General features: G+C 60.4%; 2 protein-coding genes across 10 annotated transcripts in view; one reads left to right on the forward strand and one right to left on the reverse strand.

Moving 5' to 3' along the window:
* The window catches only part of KCNAB2 (potassium voltage-gated channel subfamily A regulatory beta subunit 2), a 113654-nt gene extending 97227 nt beyond the window's left edge, over positions 1 to 16427 (forward strand). For all 5 annotated transcript variants that reach the window (XM_064363165.1, XM_064363162.1, XM_064363164.1 and 2 more), the window contains 9 exons: positions 2658 to 2702; positions 4170 to 4213; positions 5548 to 5634; positions 9514 to 9599; positions 10411 to 10531; positions 10904 to 10998; positions 11943 to 12063; positions 12496 to 12584; positions 13736 to 16427. In XM_064363165.1, coding sequence (XP_064219235.1) covers positions 2658 to 2702; positions 4170 to 4213; positions 5548 to 5634; positions 9514 to 9599; positions 10411 to 10531; positions 10904 to 10998; positions 11943 to 12063; positions 12496 to 12584; positions 13736 to 13825 — 778 coding nt within the window. In that variant the 3' untranslated portion in view covers positions 13826 to 16427. The remainder of the gene's footprint in view (positions 1 to 2657; positions 2703 to 4169; positions 4214 to 5547; positions 5635 to 9513; positions 9600 to 10410; positions 10532 to 10903; positions 10999 to 11942; positions 12064 to 12495; positions 12585 to 13735) is intronic.
* Positions 16428 to 17031: 604 nt separating this feature from the next.
* The window catches only part of CHD5 (chromodomain helicase DNA binding protein 5), a 76402-nt gene continuing 67863 nt past the window's right edge, over positions 17032 to 25570 (reverse strand). For 3 of the 5 annotated variants that reach the window (XM_064363168.1, XM_064363167.1, XM_064363171.1), the window contains 6 exons: positions 25180 to 25312; positions 24594 to 24789; positions 21876 to 22039; positions 21655 to 21769; positions 21494 to 21547; positions 20665 to 20708 (listed from right to left, as the gene is read on the reverse strand). In XM_064363168.1, coding sequence (XP_064219238.1) covers positions 21540 to 21547; positions 21655 to 21769; positions 21876 to 22039; positions 24594 to 24789; positions 25180 to 25312 — 616 coding nt within the window. In that variant the 3' untranslated portion in view covers positions 20665 to 20708; positions 21494 to 21539. Of the gene's footprint in view, positions 20709 to 21493; positions 21548 to 21654; positions 21770 to 21875; positions 22040 to 24593; positions 24790 to 25179; positions 25313 to 25570 lie in introns of all 5 variants that reach the window. The other 2 variants (XM_064363170.1, XM_064363169.1) reach the window with 1 other exon arrangement.

Below are 25570 nucleotides of genomic sequence, written 5' to 3' on the forward strand. Positions count from 1 at the left end.
CCCCACCTTAGCCTCGACCCCCTCCTTAGTCTCCACCCCCTCCTTAGTCTCCACCCCCACCTTAGTCTCCACCCCCTCCTTAGTCTCCACCCCCACCTTAGCCTCCACCCCCTCCTTAGTCTCCACCCCCTCCTTAGCCTCCACCCCCTCCTTAGTCTCCACCCCCACCTTAGTCTCCACCCCCTCCTTAGTCTCCACCCCCTCCTTAGCCTCCACCCCCTCCTTAGTCTCCACCCCCACCTTAGCCTCCACCCCCTCCTTAGTCTCCACCCTCACCTTAGTCTCCACCCCCACCCTAGCCTCGACCCCCACCTTAGTCTCCACCCCCTCCTTAGTCTCCACCCCCACCTTAGCCTCCACCCCCTCCTGAGTCTCCACCCTCACCTTAGCCTCGACCCCCTCCTTAGTCTCCACCCCACCTTAGTCTCCACCCCCTCCTTAGCCTCCACCCCCTCCTTAGTCTCCACCCCCACCTTAGCCTCGACCCCCTCCTTAGTCTCCACCCCCTCCTTAGTCTCCACCCCCACCCTAGCCTCGACCCCCACCTTAGTCTCCACCCCTCCTTAGTCTCCACCCCCACCTTAGCCCCCACTCCCTCCTTAGTCTCCACCTCCACCTTAGCCTCTACCCCCTCCCTAGTCTCCACCCCTACCTTAGCCTTGACCCCCTCCTTAGTCTCCACCCCCACCTTAGTCTCCACCCCACCTTAGTCTCCACCTCCACCTTAGTCTCCACCCCCACCTTAGTCTCCACCCCCTCCTTAGTCTCCACCCCACCTTAGTCTCCACCCCCACCTTAGTCTCCACCCCCTCCTTAGCCTCCACCCCCACCTTAGCCTCCACCTCCAACTTATGCAGAGACCCAGAACACCAAGGTCCCAGCTTGCAAAGAGGCGGGCCAAAAAGAGCTTGGAGTGAGAACTCCCTGACGGGCCTGGGTACAGCAGAGGGGTGCTGCTACAGAAGATGGGGTGCAAAGCCCTTCCACCTCTTTAGCTGGAGCACTTAGGATCAGGGGAGCCAGTGGGCCAGAGAGGGGGTGGCTCAGAGAGCTTGTGGACGGGGGCTGGATCCCACCCTGCACCCTGTCCACAGGACCTTAGCGAGAGCCTCCACTTCTCCGGAGTTCACTGCTCCCATCTGTAAGGGGGTGTGTGTCAGACCTCCCTGGCAGGCTATCCTGAGGGTCAGTGGCCCCAAGTCTGAAAATCACTCATCCAGCTCAGGGCTGGACGTGCGACCCTCCCCTGAAACTTGGGAGTTTCAGGAAACTTGAGAGCGGTCTCCAGGTGTGATGGAGCCCAAAGGTCACAGATTGGGGGCCATCCACCCTGGTCTCCCAGGAGCCTTTGGGCCTTTCTTAGGCCAAGTTGCTCCCTGGCACCAACTGGGATCAGCACTTTCTACATTTTGGGGGCTCCCCAAACCCCTGGACACAGCTTTATCTGAAGGGGCTGACAAGCCCCAGGGCCCTGTTTCTTAATAAATGTTTATTTTCAGAAACATCAGAAGCAATTACAAAGTTGGGCCTCCCTCCTCCCTCCCCTCTGAGGGCCATTTGCTGGGCAGCTCCCACCCCCTCCCCCATGGATTCCTGACACCCCTTCTTGTCCCATCAAATTTGTTTCTTGGCAACTCACAAATTCCTCCTCACCCCTTAGTTAAAGGAAATTGCACATATTACAAATCCCCGATCGTGTCTTTAGTGAATGCGCATGGAGGTAGTGTGTGGTGGTCCCTCTGCCTGGAGGTGACGCTGCCCCTGCCAGAGCTCGGCGGCTGCTGCTTCGGGGGCAAAGGAGGCCTCCTGCTCCGGCCTCGTGAGCTGCTTCCCCGACCAGCCCAGGACCCGGGTGGGAAAGAAGCTCAGCCATGGGGCACCAGGAGGTCATTGTCACCCCCTGGATGAGGGGTATCCCCCATCCCACCAGGACAAAGCCGCTGGTAGGAGCGTTGCCTTGTGTGGACTCAGAGCAGAAGAACAAATTCCTTCCCTTCGCTCTGCTCAAGCCTAAATCCTCAGAGTTCTCTGCCTCAGCTACTCAAACCCGGAACCTCATTAGCCTGGCCACACTTGGGCCCCCTGTGCCACCCTCCCTCCCTCGGTGCCCCGCAAGTTCCCCCGACCAGGCTGTCCCACACAGGTTTTCTGCAACACACGTCACATTCTGTAGGGAATGTTGCCGACAGCTTCCCTGCCTGCCTCCCACCCAAATCTTACCATCCTCAACTCCTGCCAGAGCCCCCTGAGCCCACCCTGCTCCCTGGCCCACACCCAGCCTCCTCCGGCCCTGGCTTTGCCGCTTCCTATACCTGGACCAAATCCATGCACCCCAGGATTCCCTGAGCCACGCCCCCTCCCATATCCTGGGCAGAAGGCATCTCCTCCGGGATCCGGTCACACTGGGCCCCCCACTGTCCAACTCCCACTGCCTGACACACATTTACAGCTTCAGCGGCTGCCTCCTGGTTCAATGAGGAACCCACGCACCCCGGCTTGGCACGTGGTACACATCAAAAGATGGGGAAGTGCCCATTTTATGTCCCGGGCTCCCAGGCTTTCAGGACCTCTATGTGAGAGATGAGGATTTCGGGGATGAAGGAGGACCCCCAGGGGTCGGGCCCCATCACGTTCCTTCCTTCTCTTCTGTTCCGCAGGCGGTCCAGCCTCGTCATCACCACGAAGATCTTCTGGGGAGGAAAGTAGGTGCAACAGCGGGTGAAGCTTCCAGCCCGGGCCCAGCAGCCACGGCCCTGTGCTTCCCAGAGACCCCTAACCTAGAAGGCTCCTGGGGTGGGGGAAGGACAGTCCTCCTTGGGAAGGAGGAGTGGTCGGGGTCCACCCTGGACAGGCCCTGGCCCAGTGCTGTTTCCTGTCCCCAGTGGGGGCACTGCTGGCGTTGGTGCAGCCACCAGCTATGCCTGGAGCCTGTCCCTGTTAAGGGACCTCAAATCCAAAAACATAGCTGTGGCTGGGTTTGCCTTTTACAAAAACCTTGCTTAGCTTTTCTTTTTACTTACATGGATTATTTTTTTCCTGGTCGCTTTGGTTACATCATAAAAATTACGGAAAACAGAAAATTTGTGAACTGCCCAAACCACTCCAAATCCCATGTACCACCTGTCAGCCCTGCAGGTCTCCAGGTGTCCGCTCCATAGTTTCTGGGGGCTGGACACACTTGGGCTCATAGGAATTATAACTACAATTCATTTTTTCTTTCTTTTTTTTTTTTTTTCAGAGTGGGTCTCGCTTTGTCGCCCAGGTTGAAGCACAGTGGCGTGATCATGGCTCACTGTAGCTTCAAACTCCTGGGCTCAAGCGATCCTCCCACCTCAGCCTCCTGCGTAGCTGGGACTCAAGGCATGTGCCACCATGCCTGACTAATTTGTCCTTTTTCTTTCTTTTCTTTCTTTCTTCTTTCTTTCTTCCTTTCTTTCTTTTTTTTTTTGACAAGATCTCATTTTGTCATTCAGTCTGGAGTACAGCGGTGTAGTCCCGGCTCACTGCAGCCTCGACCTCCTGGGTTCTCAACCCTCCTGCCTCAAGTAGCTGGTTCAACAGGCACATGCCACCATGCCCAGCTAATTTTTTTTGTTTTGTGTGTATTTTGTAGAGATGCATTTCATCATGTTGTCCAGGCTGGTCTCAAACTCCTGAGCTCAAGTAATCTGCCCACCTCAGCCTCCCAAAGCACTAGGATTACAGGTGTGAGCCACCACACCTGGCCGTAATTTGTCCTTTTTTAAGATAAGGGGTCTCACTCTGTTGCCCAGGCTGGTCTTGAACTTCTGGGCTCAAATGATCCTCCTGCCTTAGCCTCCCAAAGTGCTGGGATTACAGGCACAAGCCACTGTGTCCAGCCTGATTCGTTCTTAATTTTTTAAAAAAATTAAGTCCAAATCAAACAGACAGGTTAAGTTGAAAAACAAAAGCACCCTCATCCCCTACGGCTGCCCACCTCCCCTCTAAGCCCTGTGACCAGGCTTCCCCCGGGCCTCTGGGAGTTCAGCCCTGTAGCCTCGGTTACCTACCTCCGAAGTGAAATCCGACTGCACACGGCATTTGCTGACCCAGTTTTTGCACCTAACATCGCATCATAAATGTTTTCTGGGAGGGGTCAGGGCGCCAAAACCGCTGGCAACATCACACGCGGTCGGCCTGTTTTTCAGGGCGGAGACGGAACGGGGCCTGTCCAGGAAGCACATAATCGAAGGTGAGGACGTGCTCAGGCACCTCAGGGCCCACACCTGTGGGATCATCGGCGGAGGCCAACGTAAAGGCAGCACAGCACCCGACCCCTCAGTTACCCAACCGAGCGCCCAATCCCGGGGCACCTGGTGCTCCGGCCTGACCCTCTTCTTCCACCCCAGGCAGCACAGGGGGACCCTGTCGGGAACGAGGGCAGCTGGTGGCTGAGCACAGACCAGCCTGGGTTTCAGTCCCGGCTCGGCTAGCACTGGTTGAGTGGGTCTTCAGCAAGGGGCACCCTGCCCCACGCCTCTCCCACAGTCTCTGTGCAGTGGGGACAGTAAGAGCACACCTCAGCGAGGATGGCTGGGATGCCCACAGTGCCCAGGAAAAGGTGCACGCCACACAGCCCCGGACTCGGCACTCTCGGGCACGGGAGCGAGGCAGCGGGTATCTGGCTCTTGCTGCCTTTTTATTATCTTCATGCCTTTCCTATCGGTGTGCATTTTCTTCAAGGTAATAGACCACTCCATTGATAACCACCTAGCAGGCTTGCCACCCTCTCCCATCCTCCCCATCCCCAACCCAGCGTTTCACTCTGCCAACTGTGTGTCCTAAGCTGCTCTAAGCACTCACGGGCAGCTTGGGCGTTTTAGACACCATTGCCATTGTTTTTGTTTTGAAACGGAGTTGCACTCTTGTCGCCCAGACTGGAGTATGGTGGCACAATCTCGGCTCACCACAACCTCCGCCTCCCGAGTTCAAGCGATTCTCCTGCCTCAGCCTCCCGAGTAGCTGGTATTACAGGTGCCCGCCACCACATCTGGCTAATTTTTTTTGGTTTTTTTTTTTGTATTTTTTGTAGAGACAGGGTTTTACCATATTGGCCAGGCTGGTCTCGAACTCCTGACCTCAAGTGATCCACCTGCCTCTGCCTCCCAGAACGCTGGGATTACAGGCAAGAGCCACCGTGCCTGGCCATAGACACTATTGCCTTTGGTGGGAGGGGCAGCAGGTGTAGCCTTCCTCCCTCCACATGTGCTAGATGACGTGCTCTCCCTGTTGTAACACAGAGTGGCCTCAGAGGAGGGTGTGCTGTCTGGGGGAGGAGGGGCTCCCCTCACTTAGTCAAGGACGTGTGGCCTGTGGCCCCCAACATCCTCCTGAAGGCGAGACCTCCCCCCACACTCCCCACCTGTGCTGAGGCATTTCACGATCTCCAGCAGCTTCCGGAAGCTTCCAGATGCCAGGGGCCTCTTCTCCATCTCTTGTTCCCTGAGCCGGGCATGGAATGGACCGGCCCGGGTGCCTGTGGAGATACAGCCACAGCGGTGACGCCCCCACCCGGTCCTCCCCCAGGTCTGAAAGCTTCTCTGGAGCGGCTGCAGCTGGAGTACGTGGACGTGGTATTTGCCAACCGCCCGGACCCCAACACCCCGATGGAAGGTAGGTGGTCTGCGGTGGCACTGCAGGTCAGGCCTGGGCGGCGTCCGAAGGGTCTGAACCTGGGGTTGTGGAGGCCGCCAGCATGGGCCCTGCTGGGCATCCGGGTGAGCCATGAGAGGAGGCTGGGTCCAGGGTGGGGGGCGAGGGGCCAGGCTTCCCCACAGTGGTGGTGAGCTCAGCCTCTGGCTGCCGACCACCTCCAGCCCGAGTCCCTGTCCTTGCTTTGTACCCCAGCCCATCCCCGCCACCCCGCCCCACCCTCCCAGTCAAAGCCGCGCTGGAGCTGTCCCCTCCCCGCCACAGCTGCTGTTTTGCAGCTAAGCGAAGTCGCTTGTGGGGACTCCAACTGCGGTATTCTCTGCAATCATGATCCGTGGGGAAGCTTGGGGGTCTTTTTTTGCTCTGGGGGATAAATAGAGGGGGAAAAATCCGTGCTTTTCATGGTTTTGGTTACTTTGGCGGTTTTTATTCTTTCTCCTCCCGCGACCTCAGCCCCTCCGCTCCCCCATCCTCCTGCTACAGGTGTCTTTCCATGTCTGCTTTGCTGCTTCAGGGACCTGAAAATTAAGTTGTGTTCCAGTTATTGTTTTCATATGTTCATGTGAGCACGCACGTGCGAGTGTGGATATATTTTTTCCTTTTTAACTAAACTCGTGCTCCGCGCGGGGGTTTGTGCTTCCTTCCTGCGCCTTTGCCGTGCCCTGCCTCTCAGTGCTCCCAGCTATCAACTCTGGTCTCTTTAAATCTTTCTTTTATCACCAGGGGACCCATTTAGTTCCTCCAAGTCAAGGACATTCATCATAGAAGGTACACAGTGCCCCCGGCCTGACTATTGACTTCTGTGTCCAAGCTGCATTTTATGAGACAGTATTTTTAAGTACATGATTCTTTCACCCCATGACAAACTTCTCCATAAAATGCATAAAGCGGGGAAAGAGCACCCTATGAGAACACCTTGCAAGTGAAGGAAAGCAAAGTGGTGTTGGAGCCCCCAGCCCCCAACCCCCGTCATCTCATTCCTCCTCCCCGCTCCTGTGCATGCCCCCACCCCTGGGCTTGACTGCTGAGCTCCGTGGTGGCCGGGGGTCCTCCTGATGGGAGGATGCTGCGATCCCCACCTGGAGCCTTGACCCTGGATGGTGCCATGGGAAGGGTTGGGGAAGACCAGATTTCCACAAGGCGCAAACCTGTCAGGGACCCCAGAACATGGAGCCCTCACTGAGTCTTAGCTCCCCTACGGTTTGCGTTCACTAAGCTCCTGTCTTTTCTGGAGGCAAGGAACACCTGGCTTGGCACGCTGCCGCGTCCACAGCACGCTGCTCCTCGGACAGCATGCTGGCTGTGCGTCCCCTGGGCGGGCAGGGCCCCTGCCTCTCACCAGGTGGCCAAACCTCTCCATCAACATGGAGTTGTTTTCCTCCTGGAAGAATAACCAGGGACTTCTGAAACCAGGGAGCGGCCTCGGGCCACACATGGCCTCTCTGCCCTTCCCACAGCTAAGGGCCCAAGGACCCCACCCCAAGGGCGGGCGTCGGTCTCCCTGGGTCTGGGCCCCTGTCTGCCAACTGGCACTGCCACCTGACCCCCATGTATTATTTGTGACATGGCAGGAGATGCCATGGGTTTTGGCAGCAGATAGATTCAGTCCTCCTACTTCTGTTCAACAGCATTAAATATTGAGGTGAAGGATAGTTGTCCCTAATTGTCCCTGCATCTGGGGCCACTGATACCACGCTTGGGCACAAGCGCAGGGTGCTCCCTCGTGTGGGCCCCCTGTCCAGCCTGCTTCTGCCCACATCCTCCAGGGAGCCCAGGGGCTTTTGCCTAGGACCCCCCCACCTCAGGACAGCCAGGGGCTCCTGCAGGCTCCTGCCTGTCAGCCCCGTCTCCCCATCGCTGCATGGAAGGGGCGCCCCAGGGCAGTGTGCAGTTCCACTGGCTGGGACCTTGGTGACCTGAGACAGCTGCCGGGGAGGGAGAGTGAGGGAACAGGCTGGCCTGGGGGCCTTGGCTTCCCTCTCTCGAGCATGTGGACCTTCGCCTTGGCTGAACAGACCCGGGAACTGGTGCTGCATGGTCACAGGTGCCCCGAGAGTGTTTCTAAAAATCTTCACGAGGGCGCCAGGCCCGGAGCCTGGACCGGGGCAGGAGGTAGTCGGAGATCTTCCTGGGAGCCTCAGGCTCTCCTCAAACCTTCCCCACCAGGCACTTCCTGCAGGTCTATCGGTGTTGGCTGTTAAAGCAGGTGGCCCAGGGAGGTGGCCCTGAGAGTTCAGACTCCCTCCCATATCTCCACCCCCAGGAGGGGACGGAGACCGTTCCCAGGAGCCTCTGAGAACAACCTCTGACCTTGGAAGGAAGCAGAAAGCAGGGCTGGATCTGCAAGCGTGGAAGCCGAGGGGGGTTTGCCAGGGAGTCTGGTGAGACCACCGCTCCAGAAACCCCAGTGGCCTCAGCTCTAGCCTTTAGGAGGCCCCAGGTTCTGCTCAGGGTGGATCTCAATAAAGGGGCGCTTAGGAGTGACCCCAAAAACAGAAGTGGACGGGAAGCCAGCGCTGCCGCTCCGTGGCCTCGTTGCCATTCCGAGACGGCGCCTGCAGAACAAGCTCAGCATCCTCCATCCTTCCTCCCTTCCTTCCCATCGGCCCCACTCTCAGCCATTTTCAGGACCTCAGCTTCCCCGCAGCATGGGCAGAGGACAAGCAGGCACTTAGGGAGAGCCGGGGCTTTTCCAGGGTCAATGTCGTTGCTGTTTTTAGAAACACTTGCACCCCACTTCACTCCCACACTGCCTTTGGCAGTCCAACTTGCAAGCACTGTATCCGACCCGTGAGAGACTGGAGGCACAGTCCGTCACCCCGCAAAGCTAAGAGGCTTCTGAAATCCGAAATGTTGAGGCCAAGTTCTGTTTTTAAAATCACATCCCTGTGAGGCTGAGAGGGAGCTACAACCGGCAGATTGTTATGTCTCAAAAACATTTTTGAATACTGGGAAGAATCCACTGTGTCACTGGGGCGAGGATCCCTCCTCTCTTCTTTAAAAGGCCAGCATGAAGTCTCCGAAATTTTGTCCTCAGGGCTTAGGTGTCTCTGCCATCCACGATTCAGGTTGTTCCCAGGGCTTGTGGAGCCTCAAAACTGTTCCACTCCAGGCCATGGCCCCTTACAGGAGGAGCACCCAGACCCCTGTGGCCCTGGGATCACCCCTTGCCAGGGACAGGCAGGTTGGGACTCTGGCCTGGTGCTGGGCTGCTTTGAGAACCTGGGCTTTCTACGCCCGCTTCTCAGTCTCCTGGACATGAGAGGAGCTCGGCTCGAAGCCCTGTCCTCCAGGACCACATGGCACCCCAGTGCTGCGTTCCCCTTCTCCAGTCTACTCTCTATTCCAGTGAGAATTTGGGATAGCCCAAAGTAGTCGAGAAACAAATGAAAACACGTCTCTCTCCTGCTGCCAATCTGACAGCAGCTTGAATGCATTCACCTGGTCCTTCCTAAGTGATCAGGGCCCTAGAATCTTCCCCAGACCAGAGAAGCCCCAATTCTAGAGTCCAGAGCCACCTTCATTGTTTGATGTCCCCTCTAATCTGCCATAGAAACATCACAGTCCATCCATAACCCATTTTTCAACATTTCCGTAGGCCTGTAACCAGTCAGGGGAATGGTTTTCACGACCAGCTTCTAGGATTGTGGTTCATTTTTCTCTTTCATCCCAAAAACCCCTCCCACACCCAACTTCGGAGCCAGAAGTACACTGCTTGCAAGACATCTTCGCAGCCCCTGTCCCTCCTCCCAGCCTCCTGCCTGCATCTGCAGAATGTCCCGAGGCTGGCCCAGAGCCCCAGCCACCCCCCACCTGCAATTTCACCTTCTCTCACGACAGAGACCGTCCGCGCCATGACCCATGTCATCAACCAGGGGATGGCTATGTACTGGGGCACGTCACGCTGGAGCTCCATGGAGATCATGGTACGGCGGCCGCGCGGTGTGTGTGTGTCCAGGCACAGGCTCCCGGCATGGGCTGCCCACGGAGACCCCAAGGCTGTGGCAGGGTCTGTGCCTTTGGTCCCAACTGCACCGATGCCCGGGAGCTAAGGGAGGGACAGGATGGTGGAGTGTGGTGGTTATGTATGCAGGCCTCGAAGACGGGAATTCCACGTGAATTCCAGCGCTGTGTGGCCCTGGACAAATGGCTTAACCTCTCTGAGCTTGTTTACCCATCTGTAGAACACGTCTGCTGGGTGAGTCCTCATGGGGCCATCCTGAGGAGTCCCTGAGAGAGCCAGTGTGAAGGTCTTAGCAGACATCCTAGAGTTCAGTGAGCACTCGAGAGTAGTAACAACACCGGCCACTTCCACTGGTTCCTGGGATGTGCCCGGCGCTGTTAGGTTCAAGGGCTACACAGGGACCCACTCACATGCCATCCTCACAGTGCCTTTCCAGGTGATGCCACAGGCAGCCCATTTTTCAGATGTGGACGTTGCAGCACAGAGAGGTTCAGTAACATGCCAAGGTCACACAGCTTGGACCAAGATTGGCATCCAGGCTATGTGGCTCAGAGCCTGGGCTGCTCATAACGACCCTCCAGCCGGGACATCCCACCATCCACCCCATCTTCCCAGCTTACCAGGGCCTCGCTGGCTCCCAGGGGAGCTAGGAGTGTGAGCAGCGGGGAGCCCGGGCTGCAGCTGCCAGACCAGCCTGCCCCTTCCCTGGCTGCCCCAGAAGCCCCCACCTGCTCAAGGGCAGGGGCCATCGGGGCCCATTTCTGCCTTCACAGGAGGCCTACTCAGTGGCCCGGCAGTTCAACCTGACCCCGCCCATCTGCGAGCAGGCTGAGTACCATATGTTCCAGCGCGAGAAGGTGGAGGTCCAGCTGCCAGAGCTGTTCCACAAGATAGGTGGGCACCTCGGGCCCTTGCCCCGCCCCGCCACCAACCCTCAGGTCCCTCGCCCCGCCCCACCCCCACCCTCGGGCCCTCGCCTCACCCCCCACCCTCAGGTCCCTCGCCCCGCCCCACCCCCACCCTCGGGCCCTCACCCCGCCCCGCCACCAACCCTCAGGTCCCTCGCCCCGCCCCGCCCCCCACCCTCGGGCCCTCGCCCCGCACCCACCCTCGGGCCCTCGCCCCGCACCCACCCTCAGGTACCTCGCCCCGCCCCACCCCCCCACCCTCGGGCCCTCGCCCCGTCCCCACCCTAAGGTCCCTCGCCCCGCCCCGCCCCCCACCCTCCGGCCCAGGGCTTGACTCCACCTGCTTTTCCTCTCTCAGGAGTGGGCGCCATGACCTGGTCGCCTCTGGCCTGCGGCATCGTTTCTGGCAAGTACGACAGTGGCATCCCGCCCTACTCAAGAGCCTCCCTGAAGGTGAAGGAACGGCCTTATGGGGAGGGACGGGCAGGGGACAGGCGTTTTGGAGGAGTGGGACCTTTGGGCCAACCGCATTGGTGCTGGGTGGGGCTTCGGGGGCTGAAGCTGCTCCCACCTCGGTCTGCTGGGAACGGGATCCTTGGCATGAGAACATGGAGCCCCTTCTGGCCTGACCCCATGTCTAGAGGGGCTGCCCAGCCTTTGGCACAGGCCCCAGCGAAGAGGCCCCTTCACATACCCCCCCACCTTTGCCCCTCACCACAGTTCAGCATTCACTGCTCTGCCACCACTGAGACCTCTGGGCCTGGGCGCAGGGATAGGGGTTGCACAGCCACACGGAGGTGACCCTGGGATAGGCGCCTCTTCCCACCACACAACCTCCCAGTGGGGACTCAGGAGGGTCCTCATTCTACAGGATCTGGGGAATGAGGAGCAGGCCAAGAAGGCCTGCCCAGCCAGCAGACTCCGCACTGGGGCCCACAGCCTGGGTTCCAGCAGCACGGCCCGGCCCCCCACTCCTCCCATCCCATGGCAAGGGCAGGACGCGCCCCCCAGGAGGCCCTGCAATCCTCTGGGAGGGATGGCTGGGGAGAGGGCACTCCCCTAGGACCGGGAGGTTCTTCTGGGCCGCAGGTGGCAGCCAAGACCCCAGGCTGCCAAGCTTCCTAAGAGAAGGAATGCCAGCACCTCGCCTCCTTGTCCTGGCTGGGGATTGGGCCAGCACCACAGTCTCTGCACTCCAGAGCCTGGACAGGCCCCGCTCATCCACCTGCCCGTGGCCAGCCCACCGTCCACTCTCCCTACTTGAGAGGCCTGGGGCAGGGGCACTGTCCTGGCTTCACGATGAGATGAGCCCTATGAGGGCAAAGGGTCCAGAAGGAATGAGCCCATTGTTCCCCTGCGCTTGGGGTCCAGTGACCTGCTCTCCTCCCCCCAACCAGGGCTACCAGTGGCTGAAGGACAAGATCCTGAGTGAGGAGGGCCGGCGCCAGCAGGCCAAGCTGAAGGAACTGCAGGCCCTCGCCGAGCGCCTGGGCTGCACCCTGCCCCAGCTGGCCATAGGTAACGGGCCTGGGAGTACCAAGGGACCAGTGTCCCTGGGGAGAGAGGGGAGGGATCCCTGGACATCAGCCCCAGCTGGCCACAGGTGACAGAGCTCTAAGGGGAATGGTTGGGACCCCGTGCCTCTAGGGGGATGTCAGGAGTCCCCGAGGACCTGGGCCACCCCTTCCATCCGACAGCCATGTTAATGGGGCTCCCACTTTCACGGGAACAGGATGGGGAGCGTTGAGCACTTGGGCCACCTCTCCACCAGGGAGCCCCACGCCCCCTCCAGCCACCTCTTAGGCAAAGCCCCTGCCCAGCACTGCTAGGCTTCCTAAGCACCCTCAGCCCCCAGACCAAGACGCTGGGGGCCCAGTCAGGGGCAAGGCGGAACCATCAGAGGCCCCTGCAGTGATTGTTTCTTCCTCACCTCGGGTCTCGCTGACACAGCCTGGTGCCTGAGGAATGAGGGAGTTAGCTCCGTGCTCCTGGGGGCCTCCAACGCGGACCAGCTCATGGAGAACATTGGGGCGATACAGGTGAGTGCAAGAGGCCTTGCTGGGCAGAGTCCCCATCCCAGCCGTGCCCCGTGCAGTGCCTCCTCCCAGGCTCATCCTGCGTGCCAGGCTCTGTTCCAGGCTCTCAGCATGTGTCCGTGAACCATCAGAGCTCTGCTCCTGGAGAGCTTGCTTTCCAGCAGGAACAGACATACACACTGACTGCAAGGAATAAGGAGGTTACACTGTGTGCTGGGAGTGGACGGGCGCCACAGGGGAGAAGCCGGAGATGAGGGGAGGGAAGGGGAGCTGGGGCCAGGGACGGTGGCACTGCAGACCCAGGTTCAAGGAGGCCCATCGGGTGGGCTTGTTGAGAAGGTCGTGCTCAAGCAAAGTCTTGAAGAGGTGCAGAGTAAGCCATGCAAATGCCTGCAGGGGAACCTTCCAGCAGCAGGAGCTGTCAATGCAAAGGCCCGAGAAGGCCTGGGGCAGAGAGGCAGATCCGAAAGGCACTGCACCCCTCCGGGGACTGGCGTGCTGCCTCAGCGTGAGATGGGACCCTGGGCAAAATTGTGGGCAGAGGAGGGCGAGCTGCAGCTCCCTGGAAAGGGAGCCTGCTCTCTGGCTGCTCCATCCTGGAGGCTTTGGGAAGCACAGTCCAAGGCAGAGGGCCCTGGTGGGACGAGGCGCTGCGGTTCCGAGACGGGGGTGTTGGTTGGATCCTGGACGTTTGGGGAGGCGGGGCCGTGGGGCTGGCTGACCACCTGATGTCTGTCAGTTTGGGGGTGAGAAAGCGAGGTGGAAGTCAGCCCCTGGCTGTATCACCAGGAAGGATGTCAGTGCTGTCAGCTGAGGCAGGCACAGCTGGAAAGAGCAGTCGGGATGTGGAAGTTCAGCATTTGGCCTTGGAGTCTGCATTTTATGGCACTGCCGCCGCCACCCTTACAGGAAGGTTCTAGAGCGCCTTGGCATTTAAGGGGTAGTGCACAGACCCAGGCATGCTTCCTCTCTGCCCCAAACCTTCTGGAACACAAAAGCAGCACGGCCTCCATCTGCCTCAGATGGAGCCCAGGTGTGATGGGGTAACCCGGGCCTGGCCCGCCGACCACCTGGAGGAGGCTCGCCCCACCTCCTCCCCAGGCCAGGCCCGTCTTGTGGGCGGGATTCTGATTCGTTCTCATTCTTGCATGCAGGTCCTTCCAAAGCTGTCGTCTTCCATTATCCACGAGATTGATAGTATTTTGGGCAATAAACCCTACAGCAAAAAGGACTACAGATCCTAAGCCGCCCCCGCCTGCTCGGACAGTTCCCGTTCCCTCCTAGTCTCTGTTCGCTCGCTTAAGCTGTTTCAAAGCCAAGTAAAGAGTGTGGTTTGCATCAAAGAGAAACACCACACTGTGATGTCATCGGGAAACGATCTCCCAAGTCGCTGCCAGACACCGCCCACTGCTTCGCCGGACAATGTCGAAGTCCCACCTGTGCCGGGGACGGCATTGGTTAGGAAGGACGTTCCAGCCGTCCCACCCAAGCCTGTCGCGTCCTCTCATCCTCCAAGAAGAGACCACCCAGCTTTCTCCCAGCCACAGCCACGAGTCCCAAAGTCAAGGCCAGGCCAAGGCCCGGTTGGGTCCTTGGGGCAGGCAGGGCCGGCCTCTTCTCTGCTGAGAATCCCTACCTGGTGTGGGGGGAGGGGAAGAGGGGTCTGGCCCATCGAGGGGCCCCTCTGCCAGGGCCTTGGTTGCTGGGGCAGGGCCTCCCCACTGGGGGTCTTCCTCCGTCTTCCACTTGCCAAGGGCTCCAGGTACGGTCTCGGGGGCCTGACCTCAGATTCCTCCCCCATCCTTCTCTGCTCCAACCTGCCCCACTGGGTCCTCGCAGGGGCCATGCCTACCAAGCTCCAGCTGGCCCTTGACCCCCACCCACCCCCACCCTTGCTGGCAGGGGCAGGGACCCGGGGGATTGGCTCTGCAGTCTGGCAGCCACAAAAAGTGTAGGGGTCTGATTTCCAGCTCAGCATCCCATCTTCCGTCCACACACCAATGATGAGCCTCACACCAGCGAGGCCCGGAGCACTTGGGAGGGGTCCCAGTGGGGCAGGCCCCTCTGTCTGGCCACCCCTCTGTCCTGGCCCCGGAAGGCCCTGTGGTCATGTGCTCTTAGCTGGATGGTGGCTGCTGGCCACATCACGACACGTGGCAGCAGGAGGGCCCTGTGCACAAGGACGCATTCCTCTTGGCCCCTGTAAACCTCCTCTAAAGCCGCCCCCCACCCCAGGCCACTGTTCTGCGCCAAAGTGGTGGGCTTGGGTTTTGCAGAGAGCATGCTTGGACCCTTTCAGTAAGGAAGGGCCCTTGGGGTTTTCTGTGCTGTGTGCCCAGGACTGGGGGGTCTGCAGCCCCCACAATGTAGGCAAAGACCTCAGGGAACCTCTCCCTGGAAAGATGGCCAGGACAGGTTAGCCCCTCCCACTGCCCAGTGCCTGGAACAGACTGGGGAGAGGGGAGGGAGGGCAGGGCAAGCTTGGCCGAGGCCCAAGGCCCTGGTGCCAGGATGCAAGCCCCTGTGCAGCTTGGGCCAGAGGGCTGGGGATGCCAGGAAGTCTGCAGGTGCTGAGGTGCCGTCTCGAGGCCCAGGCCTGTGTCCCAAGCAGTACCCGGGCTTTGCTGACTGTGCGGGGCAGGGCTCTACCAAAGCCACCCCCACTCCTCACCAGCAGGCCCCACAGGGAAGCCTGTGCCTCCTGCCCCCAGGGCAAACCTCAGCGCGGGCACCTCTGTTCCCACTTTGTCCTGGAGGAGCCGCTGTTCCAGAAGGCTCCACCCTGCCATCCTGCAGGGACCTGCTATCCCATCCTGGCCGGGCCGAGGCCTGGGAAGCTACGTGTGAAAGCCACAAAAACCAGCGGGGAGAGGCCAGATCGAGGGGAGGAGAGGGACACAGCTTCTGCCATTCCCAACCCACCTTCATGCTGCCCCTGGCATCTAAACCCCGGCCCCTCCTCGTAGACCAACTCCCAGGGTCTCCACCAGTCCTGCTGCCGGCTTCACCAGAAGCAGCCCTGTAGGTGTGGGGCGGGGAAGTCCCTCCCAACGGAGGTCCCAGCCTGTGGCCCAGGTCCAGGTAGGAGTTGCCTGCTTCCTTCCACGACTGGGTCCTGCAGTGGCCGGTGGTGCCGGAGGGCAGGTGGCCCACCCTTGCCTGCAGGGAGGGTCGCTGGCCCCATCCCCACTGCCACCCCAGCCCCACCCACTGTTGGTGGGTGGTGCCCGGGGTGGGCACTGATGCTTAATACGAGCCACACCTGGGGCAGCTGAGCCCCTGAAGGCTACGAGTTTGCCAAACAGGGAGGCCGGGCCCCTGGTGAGCTCGGCCGAGGCCCAAGGCCCTGGTGCCAGGATGCAGGCAGCCTCGGACACAGCTCTTCCCACAACCTGGCTCCTCGGTGTCCTGTTTGCTCTGCACCAAACCACAGCGAGGGTGTGAGGGGCTCCGCCTCCTGGGGTCAGGTCCCCCGACTCGGGACGGAGGTGTTGGGTGGAACCATCTGAGAAAGTACAGAAGGCCAAGGCCAGCCGGGGTTTGGAAGGGGCGGCGCTGGCCCTGCTGGCCACTGCAGAGCCCTCACTGTTTCCCTCCCCCGCAGCCTTGTGGCCAGACCCCAGGTCCCAGGGAGTGACGGGGGCTTCCGCCCATCTTCTGTCCTTGTCCAGTCATGTAAATAATGTGCTTTTTCCCTCTTTTTTTTTTACCGACTGTGGTTCCTCAGCTAATCGCATTCCTACCTAGGCAGAGACTGTCCTATGCCTTGAGCTTCCAAACAAGACTCAGACCACGACACAGCCACCGTATTTATGGAATGGCAAAATAAAGCCCAAACCCATCGGACTCTGCGCCTTTCTGCTCCTCTCACGTCCTCGGGGTCAGGGCTGGGCCAGGGTGAGGAGGGAAGGAAAAGGCTGCTGGCACCAGGGGCCCGGGGGCTGGGGCCTCCCCCAAACCTGAGCCTGCAGACGAGAGCGGGTAGGTTGGAAAGAGCCCGTGGAGAGAGAGAGATCAGGGACAGAGGTTGCAGACAGGGTGGTCAGAAGATCTCTCCCAAGCGAGTCAGCCCAGGGGCCCACGGAGGGTGGGTGCCTCCCCTGCCGCCCCCAACACATTCTTTCACCAGCGCCAAGGGTCAGAGCCACTTGCTGGGAGGCTGCTGTGCCCTCTGGGGACCTGGCTGGCTGCTGTTCCCATGAGGACAGAGATCAAGGCCTGGGAAAGCCCTCGTGGTACGTGTTTGGGGTGCAGGTGAGAGGGGCCTCACCCCAGCACACCCCTGCTTTGGGCTCCCCTCCTTCCCAGTGAGCCCTGAGCTTCGTGAAATGACCATCCCAGGCAAGAGAAGGTTTCTGGAGACGCCCCCAGCCCCCACCACTCCTCCCTGGCCACGGCCCTCATTCCCATTCTAAACCTTGAATCTTAAAAAAAAAACTCTTTGATTAAATCCTTTCCCAAAGGATTTATTAAAACACAGAAAACCAAAACATACACAGAGTACAAAGTAAAGGTGATTGTGTCGTACGGTCTCTGTCCAGCCTCCCTCGGGTGAAGACCGGACAAGCCACGGCTCACAGGGAGCTCAGCTTCCAAAGCTCGACCCGCCCCCACCAGGGCCACCCTGGCTGGGACTCCTGACGTGCCCTGCACCCAGCCCAGGACCCTCCCTTTGCCAGCCTGGGGCTGTGCCTGGGGAAAGGGGTCGGCCCCCTCTTAGCTGGGCCTGGGCCGGTGGGGTCTGCTCCCTCCGCACCCCTGAACTCAGACTCCATGGGCCAATGGGACCCCTTCCTCCTCTCCAGGGTGCTCGGGCTCCAATCTCGGCTTGAGGAATTCAGGACACACACACACACCCAACGGGCCCTTTCTGGGTTATCGCACCTAAAAAAATACTTTGTTAAAAAAAATCTGAAAATTAAAGAAAAACAAAACAAAAACAGAACGTCAATGACTGGGCTGACGCACCACAACCTGTAAACTTCCAGACACACAAAACAGGCAGGAGCCGGCCTCCACGACTGACGCCGGGCCTGCCACAGGAGAGCCCTGCAGGCGGGGCCGGGGCCAGGTCACCAAGATGGCAAAGGCGGAAGGGCATGCCAGCCTCAGCCCCCACCCAAACCCCGTCCCCTGCCCACGGACCCTGGCGCACACTGGAGGCTCTGAGTGACCCACAGTTGACCAACTCCACCGGCTTCTGGCTCCCACGTCCCCGAGCCCCCTCTCCAGTCCACCTCCTTGGGCCCTCAAGTGTCCTGGGATGACAGGAGTGAGGGCTGCAGGTGTCACCGGCCCAAGGCTTGGTCAGTCCCTGACTTGGGCTGGGGAGCACCCGGGGGACTCTGAGAAGGCAGCCCCCAAAAGCAGGAGGACTTCGATCATTTGGGGCAGGGAAAGTCCGGCCCGCCCCTGACAGAAGCCAAGTTTGCAGGAAACACAGGAGCTTCGGAAGGTGGCTTTCAGGAGGACGTTGCTTCTGCCTCAGGCGTGTATGAGGACCCCACAGACCTGCTCACTCCACCCCGAGTCACCTGAGCCCACGGGCAATGCCTTCCAAGACCGTGGCCCAAAGGTGGCCCTGCAGAAGCCCTACTCAGCATTGGTTTAAATGAAGTGGCTGGAAATCTCCAATCATAGACTGGTACTTTGGGCTCACTCATGCCCCAGGCCCCTAATTCTGCCAGCAGCAAAAAGCAGACCCAGCCCGAAGATGCCAAAGATACTGATACCACCATCACCACTTTTGGCAGAGATGATTGACAAGCCAAGAAGACATTCGAAGATCTTTTCTCCTCTCCCAAACTGGTCAGCCCCAAACCCGCTCTGACTCCAGCAGCCCACCCCTCCCGGGCCACGGAGCGCACCACCCCTCTGGACCAGGCAGTGCAGGGGGCCCAGGCCCGAAGGAGCTCTGGCCAGGCTTTCCTAGGTGCCCAAGTCTAACCAAGCAGAGGAGAAGGGAGCCCTGGTGAGGCCTGGGAGGGAAGCAGATAGGAAGGGACACAGCAAGTCTGCCTGGGAGGAGGGGCTCACAGGGAAGGGATCATCAGCCCTTGGGGTGGAGACACGGACCCCTGCCCTGACTCCCACACACCTCCAGGCCTGCCGACAGGGCCTATCTGCTGTGGGCCAAGGGAGGTGGGCACTGCTCCCAAAGAGGACCAACCCAGTGCTGGCCACTGCTTGTTTGGGGACAGGGGCACAGGAGTGAGCTTATGGCAGGTCACTTCGCCTGTGACCCGAGCCAGGAGCCTTTGCCGGGAGGCACTGCAGAGCACACAACATGTGTGTGGACAAACCAAACGGCTCGTTCAGGGCCGCCCTTCCTGGAGGCAACGTTGGGTGCCGCCCACGCATGGCGGAGTCCGGGCTGCATGTGAGCCTGCTGACAATCATCTCCACTCCAGCGTTCTCCCCACTATGCCCACCTGTAACCTCAGGGTCGGGCTGGCCTTGCAGACCTGGATCCAGCCTGGAGTGTGGGAATGTGCCAAGATGAAGGGGTCTTGGGGTCCCGCCCTCTGGGGTTCAGAGAGAGCCTCATTATGAGGGAGGCATCTGGGGCTTAGGGAATCTCTCCATCGTCTGCAACACAAGCCAATGAGTCCTGACCCAGCCTTGGCCCTGCCAGTCCCAGGAGGGCCCTCCTGGGGAAGCAGAGCCCCAGCCCCTGCAGCACCCCGACTCCAGGCCCAGCTGGGTTTCTCACGGAGCCCCTTCCAAACACTCCCAGGATTCTGCACCCCAAGGCACCTTCCCTAGGAAGCTCCCAGTTCAAGACTCAGAAATGCCTTCCAGGCCGACCTGGACCAGGAGGAGGATCAGACACAGACAGGCTTAGGGAGGGCCTGACCTGCTCCCCATCTCCATCCCCAACTCGGAGGGGCAGAGGCGGGGGAGTGGGTGGGATTCCAACAGTCCACATGTGGGAAGATGGTTTTGGGACTCCAGGGCACTCCTGGCAGCAAACCCTTGGTGCGGCGGCTGGAAGGGGTCTGCAGAGGGCACTGGGCCCGGTCCCCTCCAGGCAGAGCTCTCCCCACGCCCTCTGAGAGTGCAGCCTCAGGCAGGAAGCACCCCAGGAAGGCCTCTCAGGGACAGGAGAATGGGACAAGTCCAGGCCCCCAGGGGCAGCCCAGCACCACCCCCCAGAGGTGGACGGGGCAGGCATCCCAGGGCACAGGGCAGGGCCAGGGTCTCTTGGGCCAACTCAGGGACCATGACCCTCCTTACTGGGGCACCTGCTGTCACTTAACCACACCTCTGGCAGGAGGCAAACCCCAAACGCAGCAGTGGCTCTGAGGCAAGCGCTGGCCCTCCCGGCCCACCCTCCCTGGGGTCACACGCTTCTGCCTGCCATGAACACAACAGCCAGGGCCACAGGCATCCCACTGGTAACAGAGTTCAGGGCCTTCAAGAGGCACAGGGCCGGGAACAGACACCTGCTGGCAGAGGATCCTCCTCCCCACAAGAAGAGAGCAAACACCTAGCAGCCTCCAGCCTCAGCAGGAAGGAGGGGAAATGTCAGCCCGGGTCTCACCATCGGGCTGGACAGCGGCTCCCCAACCTGCCCTGCCTGGTGCAGGGAGGCTCCAAGTAGGCAGGGGGCTGGAGCAGAAGGGGCAGTCACACAGGTGTAGACAGGACAGGCAGGAGACGCCGAGGGCTCCCAGGGCACCGGGCACTGTGTCCTCCCAGCTGGACCAAGTCCACAGGGCAGTGCCAGGGCTTCCTTGCGTCTGGAACCCATCGGTAAAGAGAGATGTCAGTACTGCAGGTTCGAATCTTCCATACGTCATCTGACTTTTATCAAGACAAACGTGTTCAAGTCTTCAATAGGAAAGTGCAAAAGATGTACAAATCAATGAAATCTCTTCTAAGAGTCGTCTGGAAAAGGTGGCGAGGGGGCACGTCCGGCGTGGTTGTGGGGGCAACGCTGTGTGGAAGAACACTTGAATTATGATGACGTGGCACTTCCGGGCTCTGGCCCCGCCGGGCTGGGCCTCGTCCTCCATGTGATGGCATTACTCGGTTTCCCTTTTTGTCCCAAGGTGGTGCTGGCTCCTAAAAAGGCGGCAGCTTTTCTCTCCCATGGGGGTCGGGCAGGTGACCCGGCAGGCGTGGCTGCAAAAGGCAAGTAAGTGGGTCATGCAGGTGGGCGGCCAGGCCTCCAGTTACAGGGGTGCCAAGGTGGCACCCACAGCCTGCAGTTGCTCCCCCCACTGCCCATCACAACCATCTAGGACCGGGGGCTCCCCAGCCACAGGCTGCCGGGCCAGGCCATGAGCTATACCCAGAGTGCCAAGAGCGCCCAGGAAGCAGCAGCTGGCAGGGACAGCCAGCCAGGAAGACCCTCTGGAGCCTCTGCTGGCAAGCCACAGTGACCACAGGGACAGACACAGCGTGGTGGAAGCTGGAGGCCCCACAGAAGAAGGCCAGAGTGAACTGGCAGTTTCTCTGAAATAAGCCCCCTCTCCTGGCCAATAACCCCCGCAAAACCCTCAGCCACCCTCCTGGTCGTGGGCAGGGAGTGAGGTATAAGATAGATGTGATGTTTGCCACCAGCAGGACAGCAGGGGCAGGTCAGGGCTCCAGGCGGGAGCAGCAGTCTCTGACTTCCGCCGGGAACACGTTTGAAATGGGAGCACACATGCGCACAGGAGTTCACCCAAGTCCACTGACTCCTCATGTCCTCCCAGTGGACAGACACACTGGCCACAAGGTAGTCCCAGGGCCAAGGGGGCAGGATAGAGGGGTTCCAGGCAGGACGGTGGCTCCCAGGGCCACCAGAGGCAGTAAAGTCTCCAGACTTAGGGAGAGGAGTCAAGTACAGGGCGGGGCTGACTGTGGCCTGCCTGACTGGCCAGCGGTGGGGTGGTGGGAGGAACAGCGGGCCCAGCAGCCCTCACCTCAGCTGGAAATGAGCGCTGCGGCACAGGAAGGTCTCGGGGACGGCTAGATATCTGTCAGAAAGAGAGGGGAGCCGGGCTTGCCTGGCGTCGGCGGCAGCAGGCAGGCAGGGCCCGGCGGGCACCCGTGTGCATGCTGCCCAGAGCGGACGGGCACCTACCGGTCACATAGGGCCCCAGGGGCATCTGGTTGTAGTTGACAATCCCTCCCGGTCCAGGGCCCCGGAAGTTGGGCCCAAAGTTGTTGCTGTACATCTGGGAGGAGCCGAAAGCGCCCTGGAGGCAAGGACTCAGCTTCACAGGTGGCCTCAGGCCCCCCACCCAGCCTCCACCCAGGGGCACACCAGGGGGTTCAGGCCGGGGCACACAGGCCGAACCTGACCTGCTGGATGGTGGGGTCCCCGGCACGGTTGGTCAGGCGGCTCAGGATGCTGCGCTCTGACATCTGCAGGCGGGCTGCCACAGGGGGGATGCGGGACAGCATGGACGGCAGCCGGGTCACATCGGCCTTCATGTCGCTCAGCAGCTCCTCCAGCTGGTTCAGGACTGTGGCAGGAGGCAGAGGGATGGCAGGATGCAGGGATGCAGGGGTCGAGGGGTGGAGGGGTGGAGGGATGGAGGGATGGAGGGGTGGAGGGGTGGAGGGATGGAGGGGTGGAGGGATGGAGGAGTGGAAGGATGGAGGGGTGGAGGGATGGAGGGGTGGAGGGGTGGAGGAGTGGAGGGATGGAGGGGTGGAGGGGTGGAGGGGTGGAGGGATGGAGCGGTAGGGGGTGGAGGGGTGGAGGGGTGGAGGGGTGGGGGGTGGAAGGGTGGAGGGATGGAGGGGTGGGGGGTGGAGGGGTGGAGGGATGGAGGGGTGGAAGGGTGGAGGGGTGGAGGGATGGAGGAGTGGAAGGATGGAGGGGTGGAGGGATGGCAGGATGGAGGGGTGGAGGGGTGGGGGGTGGAGGGATGGAGGGGTGGAGGGATGGAGTGATGGAAGGGTGGAAGGATGGAGGGGTGGAGGGATGGAGGAGTGGAAGGATGGAGGGGTAAAGGGGTGGAGGGGTGGAGGGGTGGAGGGGTGGAGCGGTGGGGGGTGGAGGGATGGAGGGGTGGGGGGTGGAGGGGTGGAGGGGTGGAGGGAAGGAGAAGTGGAGGGGTGGAAGGGTGGAGGGGTGGAGGAATGGAAGAGTGGAAGGATGGAGGGGTAAAGGGGTGGAGGGGTGGAGGGATGGAGGGTGGAGGGATGGAGGGATAATATAGGGATAATGGAGGGAAGATGGAGGGATGAAGGGATGATAGGGATGATGGAGGGATGGCAGATAGAGTGATGATGGAAGAATGGAGGGATGATGAAGGGATGACAGAGAGATGGTGGGATGGAAGGATAATGGAGGGGTGGAAGGATGGAGGGATGATGATGACATGGAGAGATGAAGGGAAGAAGGAGGGATAATGGAGGGATGAATGATGGAGAGATGGAGGGATGATGGAGGAATGAAGGGGTGCAGGAATGGAGAGGTAAAGGGATGGAGGGATGGGGGATGATGGAGGGATGAGGGATGATGGAGGAATGATGGAGGGATGGAGGGATGATGGAGGGATGGAGGGATGAGGGATGATGGAGGGATGGAAGGATGATGTAGGGATGGAGGGATGAAGAAGGAAGGAGGGATGGAGGGATGATGGAAGGATGGAGGGGTGGAGGAATGAAGGGGTGAAGGAATGTAGAGGTAAAGCGATGGAGGTATGAAGAAGGGATGGAGGGGTGGAGGGATGGAGGGATGATGGAGGGATGGAGGGGTGGAGGGATGGAGGGATGATGGAGGGATGGAGGGGTGGAGGGATGGAGGGATGATGGAGGGATGGAGGGGTGAAGGGATGGAGGGATGATGGAGGGATGGAGGGGTGGAGGGATGGAGGGATGATGGAGGGATGGAGGGGTGGAGGGATGGAGGGCTGTGCCAGGGATGCAGCGCGAGAGCTGGGGCTTATTTGCCAGGGTGTATGACTGCACTCGGCCAGAAGTGGGCACCAGGGGGTGCTGTGCACCAGGCCCTCCCAGGCTGCCAGGCAGCGCTGCCAAGTGGGGACACAGCAGGGGCTTCCAAAGAACTCCTCCCAGGGGTCCCTGTGGGCTGGACAGGGGCCCCCGGGCTGTAGACGAGCAAGCCAGAAACACTGGCCAACACAGGGCTTCCCTCCCAAGAGTCCTCAGGGAAGCCTGAAGTCCCAGGCCCAGCTAGGCACAGGGTTGGAGCACACCAGGAAGGACTGCAGGGCACGGGGATGGGTCCAGCATCTCGCCACAGGGCCACCCTCCCACAGCCAGCCGGGAGCCCTGAGGGCAGAAGTGTGCCCCATGACCCAGCAGAGATGTGCAGTGAGCACCAGAGGTCTGAATCGACGGAGATCTCGGCCAGAGTCCTCCCCTCCCGCACAGGGCTGGTGAGAAGGCTCCAGGCCGATGGGTGTTGCCGGAGCTAAAGACGCAACACGGCCGGGCGCAGGGGCTCACGCCTGTGGTCCCAGAGCTTTTGCAGGCTGAGGCAGATGCACTGCCTGAGCTCAGGAATTCGCCACCAGCCTGGCCAACACGGTGAAACCCCATCTCTACTAAAATACAAAAAATTAGCCGGGCGTGGCAGCATTGCCTGTAATCCCAGCTACTCGGGAGGCTGAGGCAGGACAATTGCTTGAACCCAGGAGGCAGAGGTTGCAGTGAGCCGAGATCGCGCCACTGCACTCCAGCCTGGGCGACAGAGTGAAACTCCATCTCGAAAAACAACAAAGAAAAGACAACGCATTTAAGACGCGCTGTCAGGACTCAGAAGCCTTTACCATTTGTGGTTTTCTGTGTCGATAACCTGGGCCAGGGCCTGCACAGAGCACGCTTGAGAAACAGGCTGGAGAAGCAAGCAGCCTCAGTTTCCTTGCAGGGGAGATGAGGAGTCTGATGGCAGGACTGTCCCATACTGGCCCAGAAGTCTACCGTGCTCTGGGCTGACATCTGTCCCCAGTCCCTACCCCAGAGCCCCCTTACCTACAGCCGAGAGCGCTCGCCAGGCAGGAGGAAGCTGCATGGGCCACACCGTGGGGGGCAGGGCTCACTCACCCTTGTGCAGGACGGCATTGGCAGGCTTGTTCCCAGCAAGGGACTCCTTGGACAGGTGCTGGTGGCTCTCAGCAAGGCACTCCACTTCAGCCAGGCGGGCATTGAGGGCCATGGCGGGGTGGTTGGGGTCCTGGGTCATGTTCAGGTAGGCAGCCCTCCGGAGCTGTTCCTCAATGACCAGCGCCTGCTCCAGCAGCTGGGGGCGGGGGACAGAGTTGGCCCAGCCCCTCCCCCCCAATGGCCACCCTCCATCCTCCATCAGCACCCACCCCAGGCGAAGGCTCCCAGCAGAAAGGAGGGAAACAGGACATACTCCCATCTGCTGCCCACCCTGGCCTGGCGATGGCCAACCCAGAGCTGTCACCAAGCTGGGTTCTCTGTACCCATCAACCCCGGGCAGCAGATACTCCCCAGTCAGGGCCAGAGCAAGTCCACCACTGTTAGTTGATGGACTTACTGACTGCTTCGTGGCAGTGTGGTCCAGGTATATGGCGGGGGTGGCTGCTCTCTAATTCCTTTGCCCAGGACCCTCCTGACACTCGTCCCTCCCCGCCCCCTGTAGCCCCTGGCCCTGCAGAAAACTGACCTTGAACCTGCGGGCCAGGAACTTATTCTTCATCTCCAGGTAGTTGCCCTTGTGAATCTCAGACTTGAAGGGCTCGTTGAGGATCATGTACCTCGGGTCATTCTGGATGTCCTGCCAGCGGGCATAGCCGTGCCTGGGTGGGGTACTGTTAAGGGCACACCTGGCCATGAGAAGAGGTGGGGCCATAGGAGGAGGCAGCTCGGGCAGGGGGAGGGGCCAGCGGGGGTCAGCATCCTGGCTGTACACTCTCAGGCAAGTCCTCAAGCCCAGCTGCTAGATGAGCAGATCGATGACAGGACAGCGACGGCATCAGCAGACACTGACGGGTGCCCTGGGTGCACCAGACACAGCCCGGGGCTTCAGAGGGTTAACTCTTTACCCAGCAACCTGG

Source organism: Aotus nancymaae, unplaced genomic scaffold, assembly GCF_030222135.1.
Source record: "Aotus nancymaae isolate 86718 unplaced genomic scaffold, 86718_ANA_hifiasm-v0.15.2.pri h1tg000053l, whole genome shotgun sequence".
NCBI classification, from domain to species: domain Eukaryota; kingdom Metazoa; phylum Chordata; class Mammalia; order Primates; family Aotidae; genus Aotus; species Aotus nancymaae.